The sequence below is a fragment of the Vidua chalybeata genome, chromosome 17, assembly GCF_026979565.1.
Source record: "Vidua chalybeata isolate OUT-0048 chromosome 17, bVidCha1 merged haplotype, whole genome shotgun sequence".
Taxonomy (NCBI): Eukaryota; Metazoa; Chordata; class Aves; order Passeriformes; family Viduidae; genus Vidua; species Vidua chalybeata.
This window is the reverse complement of record NC_071546.1, coordinates 5,281,069-5,291,879: the sequence shown is the minus strand read 5'-3', so window position 1 is coordinate 5,291,879 and position 10,811 is coordinate 5,281,069. Positions and strand designations below refer to the sequence as shown.

Here is a 10,811-nt window from a genome sequence, read left to right as displayed (position 1 = left end):
CATATGTAGGACTTTAAAATATTTAGGGAGGAAGGGGGAGGCTTGCAGAAGCCACCTTTTTTCCAGTTTGACTCATCTTTACTTCTCAGAAATGCACAAAAAGACTTTAATTTAGCATAAGCCTGCATAACAGGCTTCTCCTAAATACTTCCTCACTTTTTTCCTGCACCTGGATCTGTACGGAGGGGCTAGAGAAGGAAGATAGCTGAATTCCTTCGGTGAATAGAGAGCTTCATTCCCAGAGGGCACAGCAAACCCGATCCTTCCTCTTCTGATCAACAAGAGCACAGAAGCTGCAAACCTGACCAGTACATCAAAAAGGAGCTTGAAAAATACTTTGAGCAAAAAATGCTAACGGTGCATCCTTCTCCTGTAACTGCACTGATATTAAATCAGGAAACAGTACGGAACAACTACAAATACATATATACGGGGGCTGTCAAAACAGAAGCAAAACCAAATCCCTAATGGGCTCTAAAGGTGGAAAGAGCAAAAAGAATATACAGTATAGGCTTTATGATTATATTTAAATCCTTATGCAGCAAGTGCTGGAAAGGGAATTCCAGAAATTTTCTCTATATAAGCAGTTTTTTTGATCCAGGACTTTGTGCAATGAAAAGGAATTACAAATCAGTCTGAATGAAAGGGTGTGAGTCCGAGTGGGTGTCAGAACATGCCTGTGGACTCCTGGGCTGTAATAGCACCCCCCTGATCCTGCAAGGGCCCAGGGATGCACCCAGCCCTGCTGGGAGCAGCCTTTCTGCTGCCATGGACATTCAACCTGCAGCAACACTGTCTTTCTGAAAAGATGCTTCTGTGGTCCTGGGTTTCCTCAAGCAAAACTGAGGCCAGAACTTCCTTCCTGGGTGCTAAAAATTTGATCATCAAGAAAGTCTCCCACTGAGCTCCTTGAAAAATCAGGCAGCAGACTATGGCCAGAAAGAGATGTTGACCTTTTCTGGAAGATTTCCTGGCTTCTTGTAACTTTGTGACAACGGGGTGCGGGACACCTTCCCTGTCTCTATATCTCTTCCAAGGAGACTAAAAACCCTTTTCCACCCAGACATCTGTTCACCCAGACAATCTGCAATCCTAGGAGAAGCAGATAAGCAGGAGAGAGTTTTTTCTCTAGTAAGATGTGGTCCAAGTTCTGAAGTGTTTGAAAAGCCTTTGAATGACACAAAATGGTATTGCAAGATACAGCTGCAGCAATTACAGTTCTTCAGCTTCTGCTGGCTACTTCAGTCCCCAAAGGCGACTTCTGATCACTCAGAGAGGTTTTGGTGCTGTTTATTGGGTACAAGCTCCTAAAAGGGCTCAGATAATGAGTTCAGCATGCCATGGTTCAAGTGGGAAGCAGGACTCAGCCAAGCACAAGAGGAAAGCTGGTCCTAGCAAGGCTCAAATGGGGGATTTTGTGCTTCTGGATCAGGTGTATCTGCTAGAAACAATTTTCACCATGATGGAAAGGTGAATAATAACAAGAATATGTATTAGAGAAGGAAGCTAGGATGAGACTGCAGAATTTGGAAATGATGAGAGAGAAAAAATCTCTTGAAAACGAGTTTGGACTGATGCATTCACGGTATGATGGGGCTAAGGCTGAAAGAAATAACGAGAAACAGAATGTTTCTGCTCTCTGCTTGCCACCCTGCCGAAGGCACCCTTGTAGGAGAGGGTGAAATGATGCCATTTGGTTTGGAAGTCATCCTCTTTCCCACCCCCCCTCCGAGCCTCGGAGTGCAGCGAGACCCTGAGCCAACTGCAGAGGGTGCCACGGAGGGCTTGTCCTTCTTTCCCTGCACAAGAAGGCAGGGCTCGGGCGCAGCAGCAGCAGCAGCCCCCCTACAGTCCCCCGGGCCGCGCCGCTGTCCCGGCCTAACCCCGAGCAGCGAGGGGCACCGGCGGGCCGTTCTTTCCTCCAAAAAGAAAATAATCCCCATTGCCCGGCTCCAGCATCTCCGAACCTCGCCGGGACGGGAGCCTCGCCTGGGCATCACCGCAACGTGTTCTGGTGCGGTGCCCACCGGGATCCCCCCATCAGGAGCCGCCGCTCCCCCTTTCCGTCCGCATCCTCCCCCCGAGCCGCGCCGCAGCGTTTTGGGGTGTTCGTGTTTGCCTGCCAGGGCCGGGCACCGCTCGGGGGGACCCGCCGGGCAGTGACACGGCCCCGCTCACATCGCCTTCACCGCGGGGCGTTCATCACCCCCTAAACCTGTCCCGTACAGTAACACCCGCCCGGGAGCGCTCAGGACCCCCGCGACCGAGCGAAGCCCAAAGCCGCCGCCCGCACACCCTGAGCCTCGCTGCTCAGCGGGGGTTTAACGCTGGACACTGCAAAACCTCGGGAAAGAAAAGTTACCCCCTAAAAACCTACCCTTCTGAAGTGTTGGTCCGCTCCCTTCTCCCAGATCCACCTGTGAAAACGTGTCTAGAGTTAGTACTGGGATTTGCCCCGCTCTTAACCGGTTCGGGCTAAAATCTGAAGAGGTCCCAGTTAACCCAGAAGGGTTCAATCGCTTGTGTTATACAGCAAAGCCGCTCTCCAGACTTTGTCCAAATAATGTTGCCCGCTTTACTTTGACAATCCCCGCAGAAAATGGAGAGCGAGAGGGGAAACAAAGCCTTATGATTACCAGTAGTAATTTAATCCTAAATTCGTGGGCCATTCCCATCAGCCCCAACAAGCAAACATCGACACTTTTCTTTCTCATGCACATGTATCTGCGATAGATGATTAACCAGGTCCCTCGCTGCTTACACAGGGGAAAAAAAACCTGACAGCCAGCACCGTGTCTGCCTGCGGTTTGAGACATTAAAAATCAAGCGAGGGGAGGTAGGAATTAGGAAAGTGATACTCTTTTCCTCCATCAGTTCCGGCTGCCAGCCACGGTAATTTGGGTTTGGGTTTGTGTTTTTCAACAAATCTCCCATTCCAGTCAACATATCCCGCTGATGTTACGGGATAAAAAAAGCCAGTTCTGGGGCAAAAGTAGCAGTCAGCTACCAAAACAGAGGAGCGTTTCACAGAGAACCGAGCATGGAAATTACATACATAACAGTAGTCTTAATTTTCATCTGAGTACCTATACCTGCTGTTTCTAAACCCGGGGATTGGGATGCCAGCGTAATACAATTCCCTTTCAGTGACCCGATTGAGACAGAGCCCTACCTGAACAAACACGGGTAGTTATCTTTATGTTGCAGTTTTGAGGGAGAGATTTCAAATTTCAATGGCTCCAGGACCCTTACTGCCCTGCCCTGGGCGGATGTGCCGCTGGAGCTGATCAGAAATGACATTAATCATTTTCTCTGAACTCGTCCCGATTTTGGCCGGGAGTAGGCGGAAGGCAGGGGGAAGTGAAGGGAGAGCGGGAAGAAGTAATTTTTTCCTCGAAACGAACCTTGAAAAACCGGATCTTAAAATATAGAAAGCAAAAAAAAATTAAAGCAGCTCGATTAGCGGTTTTCGGATGCGGGAAGAAGGTGGCAATTAAAAAAAAAAATTGCCCGGAATGCTCGGCGGGGAGGCGAGCTGCGGGGTCGGGCAGGTGGGCGCCTCTTCCTCCCCCTCCGCGGGTGCGGAGGAGACGAGGAATCCTTCCCGAAGGATCCGGCAGTCGCCGTTTTGCCCCGCGGTGGCTTTTAGGGTGCGGGGGCCGGGGTGCGAGGAGCTCCCTCCCTCCTCTTGCGCGCAGCACCGCGGCCACGCGGATGGGAAACACTTCTGAGCTGCCTCGTTGGGCTGTTCAGCCCAGAAATCCTTCTCCAGCAACACAATTTCTTCCCCAATCCCTGTTAAAAGAATAAGATATGTATACATATAATTTTAAATACACGTAGCAGCAACGCCCCTAACATATAAATCCCATCGAGATTAACCTTTGGTGGCTGAAATAAAAACTACAATGAAAAACTGTGGATTCGGGGCACGAAGCGGTTCTGACTTTAGTCAGCCGCTTAACGTCGCAAGTTTTATGGGATGTATTTTTGAAAGGGGAGCGAGGCATGGAAGAGCAAAGAAACGGACCCAGGAAGTGTCCCGAAATTTTATGACTGCGAGGACGGACGCTGGAAACCGTAGTTCACAGCTAAAAAGATTAAGGAAAGGGACAGAGTGTGTATGGACAGGGAGATAAATGCTTCCCTCTGCCTTTCAGTAGCTCCACCTTGTGAATATACCTCAGTAATTATGAGAGGAAAAAGTATTATCCATCTAATGGCACATTTTGCAGGGCTGCATCCAGGCTTCCCAAGCTCTCGCCAGTGTCCCCTTTCCCTCAGTGGCAACGATAACGTTTAACGTGCAGGTAAAAATAAAGCTCTCCCCAAGCAGCTTTCAGGACCTCAGAAATCACAAGTCCAGCGGACCCGCACGGGGGATTCTCGGCAGCCCCAAGCCCCCGGGGAGGCGGCAGCCGCCGGACGGGCACCGCCGAGCTCCCTGCCCGGTCCGCCCTGCCGCGCTGGCCGGTCCCCTCGCCCGGAGCCGGCGAACCCCTCCGTAGAGGGGCACCGCGGGGCTCCCCGCCTCGCTGAGCCTCGGGGCCGCTCGTTAACAGCGAAAAGACGGCGATTTACCAAACTAGGACTGATGGGAAAGCAGCAGCGCGGTGGCCGTGCGGACCCCGGCGCCCCCCGCACGGCGGGGCTGCGCTGCCCGTAGGGGATGCGCGGTAAGGGGAGCGCCCCGGCTCTGTGGGTACGTTCCACTCGTGCCCTCCCGCACACGCGTTCGGAGCAGCGCGACCTGCGGAGAGAGGTCTGCGTGCTCCCGGGAGCGCAGCCCCGCTTCGGGCGGGATCGGGATGCGGAGGCACCGCTCACTCTCGGGACCGCAGCGTGCGGAGCGCCGGAGCCGCCGCTCTCCGGGACTGCCGAGCGAGAGTTCTGTCCCCTCCAAATGTCGTGGGGAAGCAGGCACACAAGGCATTGCCACACGAAATCAAATCCCGGCGTGCTCGAACTGCGAAAGAGGATTTGGGTGAAATCTCCCTGCCTAGTTTCCTGCCACTTTCCTCCAACCGGCTGCCAGAGGGACCCCCTGGAATTTCTTTTTGGGTAGAGGGAAGACTTTGAGCGACTTTTGCTTCCCTGGTTACCTGCGGCTGCGGCCGGTTCCGCGGGTATGCGGAGGAGCGGGACCAGCGGCTCCGGGCTGCGGGTACTGCCGCGGAGCTGGCGGGGGGTCCCGCAGGGACGGACCCACACCTCCGCTGGGGACTCCTCAGCGTTGTCCCGGCTCCAGAAAGGCAGTTCCCTCCTCATAATTTTAGGGAAAGCAGACAGATCCTGAACTTTTTTGTTCTTTTGGCCAAATAAATATGGGGGGTGGGAGGGTGGTGCAGGGGATTCCGAGGTGCAGAGGTGGAGGCGCAGCTCCGGAGCGGCGCGGCCAGGCCGGGAGCGCGGCGGTGTCGCTCCCGCATCGCTCCGGTCCCGCACGCCCGTCCCCCCTTTTTCCGGGTGTTTTCTCCCGGTGAAATGTGCTGTTATTCTACAAACGGACACTTGGGGTCGCACTTTCTGTCTGTTTGAGCACGAAAGCGGTGTAAAAAGAAGCCCTAATCTCCCTTAATCGCTACAAAATGTTAAAAAAAAAAATCCTGTTACCGGACCAAAAAAAAAAAAAAAAAAAAAAAGAAACCGACAAAAACCTTACAAACCGAATACTCCTTTGCATGCAGTCACTCTCTCACGATACAGCAGAGGAAAGCAAACACGGTCCCCTCAGAACCGAAATGCAATTATATTTTCTCCCTTCTCTCCCTAATATTTGCAATTGTCAGTGTCAATGCCTTTGCTTTACTTTAGGGAGAGATTTGCTTCCTGTGACCGGGAGGGTTTCCCCGGTTGTACACGAAGCGCTGACAGCCCTGTCGAGCCGGTGCTTCCCTCGCTGCCCGCTCCCCGCTCATCCCCCTCGGCGCCTCCCGCCGCCCAGCACTCGCTCCCGGCCGGACCCGCTGCGCCTTCACGGCCGGTTTTCCCTCGGTACGTTCGCACCGGCGCCGCTTACATAAAGTTGAAAGGGTGGATGCGTGTGCGTGGCACGGGGGGAAGCTCCCTGCCTTGAGCTCCACTACGGGATGGCAGCGGGCAAAAAGGGGCACTTTGTTATATTTAGAACAAAGGGACGGGCAGGATGTCCCCGAGTCCCCCTCCTCTGTGGGCCGCAGAGGCCGAAAAGGATAGGAGGAAGGGAGCAGAGAAATAAATAAATAAATAAATAAATAAATAAACAGCTAAATAAATAAATAACTGGGAAGGCGCGGGTGCTGGAGGGGGAGCCGGGGAGAGCCCGGAGGTGCGGGCTGGGAGCAGCGGGCGCTCAGCTGGCGCTGCGGAGCTGTCACGGCGCGGCCCGGCCCCGCCCGGCCCCGCCGCCGCGCTGCCATTGGCGCGGCCGCCGCCGGCCCCGGCCCCCGCCGCGCTCTCGGCGGGCACGGCCGTATAAGAAGCCAAGGGGGGCTGCACTGTGATCACAGCTGCACAACGAGCGCTGGCGGCGGCAGCTACAGCAGAGACTTGGGCTGTGCTCGTCCCCCTTCTCCTCCTTTTTTTTTTTTTTTTTTTTTTTTCCTCCTCCTTCCCCTCCTTCCTCCCCCTTTTCCCTCCCATTCGCCTGCGCTGCCAGAGCCACCGAAACTCCCGTGCAGAGCCCCGCCGCCGCCGGTAGCCCGTGCGCTGCCCCGGCGCTCGCTCGGGCTGGAAAGTTGCGGCAGGCTCCGGGCTCGGCTGCCGCGGGGAGGGGGCTCCGGACTTACAAAACCCGGCCGGGGGCACGGGCTGGGCGTTCGCACCGACCTTCTTCTTCCTGCACAGACCCGAAGGCAGCATCTTTGTTTTGTTTTGCTTTTGCCCTTCCTGCTACCGCTCCTTTCTCCTTGCGGCCGGGCGCCTCGGAGCCGGGAGCTGCCGCAGCCCGCGGTGAGGGGCGAACGCTGATTCCGACAGCCAGGAGCCAGCCAGGCGGCCCCGGGGGCCGGCTCGTCCTTGGCTTTGTTGCTCCGGACTGAAGAAGCCCCAGAAGCCGGGAGAAGGAGGCGGCCGAGGAGGGGGAGCGGAGGAAAGGAAGCGAGAGCTGAAAGCCAAAGTTGGTTTGGAATAGGAGAGCGCGGCCAACCCTCTGCCAGACTGCGCGCTGGGGTGAGGTCTCCAGCCCCCTCCGCCGGGAGAGGTGCCCGCAAGACAGCGATGGCCGGAGAGCTCAGCATCGGAGCCGAGCTGCCCACTAGCCCGCTGGCCATGGAGTACGTGAACGACTTCGACTTGATGAAGTTCGACGTGAAGAAGGAGCCCCTGGGCAGGAGCGACCGCTCGGGCAGGCACTGCACCCGCCTGCAGCCGGCGGGCTCCGTCTCCTCCACCCCCATCAGCACCCCCTGCAGCTCCGTGCCCTCCTCGCCCAGCTTCAGCCCCACCGAGCAGAAGACCCACTTGGAGGACCTGTACTGGATGGCCAACAGCTACCAGCAGATGAACCCCGAGGCGCTGAACCTCACCCCAGAGGACGCTGTCGAAGCCCTCATTGGGTCCCACCAGGTGTCCCAGCAGCTGCAGGGCTTCGAGGGCTTCCGGGCCCACCACCACCATCATCATCACCATCACCAACACCACCACCAGTATCCCGCAGTCACTCACGAAGACCTGGCCGGCAGCGGGCACCCTCACCATCACCACCATCATCACCACCAGGCCTCTCCCACTCCCTCCACCTCCTCCAGCTCCTCCCAGCAGCTCCAGAACTCGCACCAGCAGCATCCCCCCTCCAGCAGCGTGGAGGACCGGTTCTCAGATGACCAGCTGGTGTCCATGTCTGTGAGGGAGCTCAACAGGCACCTCCGAGGCTTCACCAAAGATGAGGTGATCCGCCTCAAGCAGAAGAGGAGGACCTTGAAGAACAGGGGCTATGCCCAGTCCTGCAGGTATAAACGTGTCCAGCAGAAACACCACCTGGAGAACGAAAAGACGCAGCTCATTCAGCAGGTGGAACAGCTCAAGCAAGAAGTGACCCGGCTCGCCAGAGAGAGAGACGCCTACAAGCTCAAGTGTGAGAAACTTGCCAGCAACGGCTTCAGAGAGGCCGGCTCCACCAGTGACAACCCGTCTTCCCCTGAGTTCTTCATGTGAGTGCTTAACAAAAATAATTAAAAAACAAACAAAAACCCCCCACCCCCCAAACCTGACCCCTGTCACCTTCCCCCCCGCTCCCATCCTCCTCTGACATCTCCATCCATCCGTCTGCTTGACTAGAGAGAAAGGAGGAGAGAAAAATAGAGACTTGATTTTTTTTTTTTTTTTTGCAGCATCCAGTCTTCTAGAGTAGCTGTGGGAAAAGTAGGCTGGGGGTGGGGATGGGAGAGGTAAAGTGCAACTTTTTGACTTTCGTGTGCAAGTTAGAGAGAGAGACAGAGGCAAAGGAGAAAAGGACAAGTGAAGCGTTTTATAGATCTCTTGCTTGCAGAGCGAGATGGACTTTAAAAGAATAATAATAAAAAAGGACAATGAACAAGCCATCTATAACATACTGCCTGCTTGGAAAGAGAGAGGACATATTCAGCACCATCTCATGCACAATTTACCTGCTTGGAAAAAGAGAATAAATAAAAAGGACAATATATGCAAACTCTTCATATATTGCCTGCTTTGAGAAATAAATTACAGGACTCAGATGGGACATTCAATCTAAGAAAAGAAAGAATGAAAGAAAGAAAAAAAAACTCATCAGTTTTATTGCCTGCTTGATTATATAGAAAAATACGAAAATCTGCATTAAAAATATTAATCCTGCATGCTGGACATGTATGGTAATAATTTCTATTTTGTACCATTTTCTTGTTTAACTATAGCATGTTGATCATCGATCATAGATTTCTGTTGTTGTTTTGTTTCATCAATAAGAAAAGCATCACAAGTTATCAAACTTTTTACTGCTTGTGCAGTTTTGTTCGTTGGTTTTGCTCTTGTTTTCTTTTATGGTTGTTAGCTTGTAAATATCTGCTACTTCAAACCGTACAGGAGAAAAATACACAAAAAACAAAATAACATTTCAGCAGGCTGGTTATACGGTTTGTTTGGTGTTAAAGAGATACTTAAAAAAAAAAAGTTATGGGCATTTTGCATTAGAAAAAAAACCAACTTTGTATATCTGGTGCACTTTTAAGTTGTATTTTTTTTTTTTTTTGGTTAGTTTTCATTTTGGTTTTTGTTTGTTGGGGCAGAAGCAAAAACGCCTGAATGGCATTGACAAACCTAAACTTAACAGGGAAAAACCCTCCTCGGTCACTAGAACCTACTCCATGCCTTAAAGTGGCAGCGAAGCTCTTTCCTCCAGGACAATTCCCAGCCTGAGTGGTTAGGCTTGGCCAGATAATTTCCCTTCTGATTGTACACTCAGAAAGAGAAGGACGGACGAGATACCAGTTCCATTAAAAAAAAAAAAAAAAACAACACAAAAACCAAAAAACCTGCCCCTAGATTTTTGGTATATAAAGAGAGAAAACAACCCCAAACCCTCCTCGTTACGAGTCAAGTTGTGATAGCAGCGAGGGCTCCGTGTCGCCACTGAAGTTGGGTTTCTCAATGGCAGCAGCTGATGAGTGGGCTGGGAAAGCATTTAAATCTAAAACTTTTTTTTTTAAGAAGACATACTGCAACTTTTAAGTGTATTCTTTTGCAATGATTTGTAATCTGCTTCTCTGCTTCCCTATGCAGCGAGTGAAAGTTTTAGCCAAAATTTATTTGCAGTTGTATAGTAGTAGTAGTTTGGAGTCTTATGGGTGTTTTTATTACTTTTTTTTTCCTCCTGCAGGTCAGTAAAAGGATTTACGTTGCACTGACAAAAATACCAAAATGAAAACTTATTTTTTAGTTTCCTTTTAGGATAGCTGGCACTGCTGGCCGGATGCATTTTAAGTTTGTATTAGTTTATAAATTAACAGTAATAACAAGATTGTAATGAACAGCATGGTGCTTGCAGTTTTAAATATTGTGGATATTAGTCATGCATCAGAAAACGATCTTTGGTTTTTACTGATTCAACTGTGTTGAAATCAAAACATTGCAGCAGCGGAAAAAAATTGTTTTTATTTCATGTAAAGTTCTGAAGGGATCAATTTCAAATCCTGCTTATGATATGAAAAATATTAAAAAACCTGGTCTATTGTAGTTTTATTCAGACTGGTTTCTGTTTTTGGTTATTAAAATTGTTTCCTATTTTGCTTATTAAAATCATTGAAATGGTATTTCTTGGACGGACCTGCTTCTCTGACGTCTCGTGTTCCGAAAGAAAGGAAAAGTTGTGGCCCCGTCCCTGTCCCCACCCTGCTGCCGGGCTTGTGGGGGGCTGCGGCCCGGGGGGGGCGCGGGGCTGCTTTGCCCTCTCGGGAACGCTGCTGCTCGCAGGGTAGGAGCGCTCAGCCTTCCCCCTCCTCTGCCTGGGTCGGAGCTCGCCCTTGGCAGGGGGAGCATCACCCCAGCCCCTCCGGGGCGAGCGGAGCGGCGGGAGCCCCGCGCCGGGCCCGGCTCTGCCCGGGTGTCCGCCCGGCGCTCCGCTGCCCCGCCGGGAGCGGGACTGTCCGGCCCAGCCACCCCCGGGCGGGGACAGCGGGGGAGCGCTGACGACAGGCACTTTCTTTCCTTTTTTTTTTTTTTTTTTTTTTTTTTTTTTTTTTTTCATTAGAAAAGGAGAGGACTTGGACAAGTCTGTCCTTTACCCAGCTCCTTTGGGATCCGGGTTGCGCATTCACTTTCCTTCTCTCCGTCTGCACACTCTACTTATTCCGTTTTGGGGTTGTTTGTTTTTTATT

At 52.2% G+C, this 10,811-nt stretch overlaps 1 protein-coding gene across 1 annotated transcript; it reads left to right on the top strand.

Annotated features, from left to right (window-relative positions):
* Positions 1-6,566: 6,566 nt before the first annotated feature.
* Positions 6,567-10,247, top strand: MAFB (MAF bZIP transcription factor B). Its single transcript, XM_053958910.1, has one exon. It carries the CDS (start codon positions 7,198-7,200, stop codon positions 8,131-8,133), a length of 936 nt encoding a protein of 311 aa, XP_053814885.1. The 5' UTR covers positions 6,567-7,197; the 3' UTR covers positions 8,134-10,247.
* The last annotated feature ends 564 nt before the right edge of the window (positions 10,248-10,811 follow it).

Coding starts and splice junctions, on each gene's coding strand:
- MAFB (XM_053958910.1), top strand. CDS start 7,198: ATGGCCGGAGAGCTCAGCATCGGAGCCGAGCTGCCCACTAGCCCGCTG.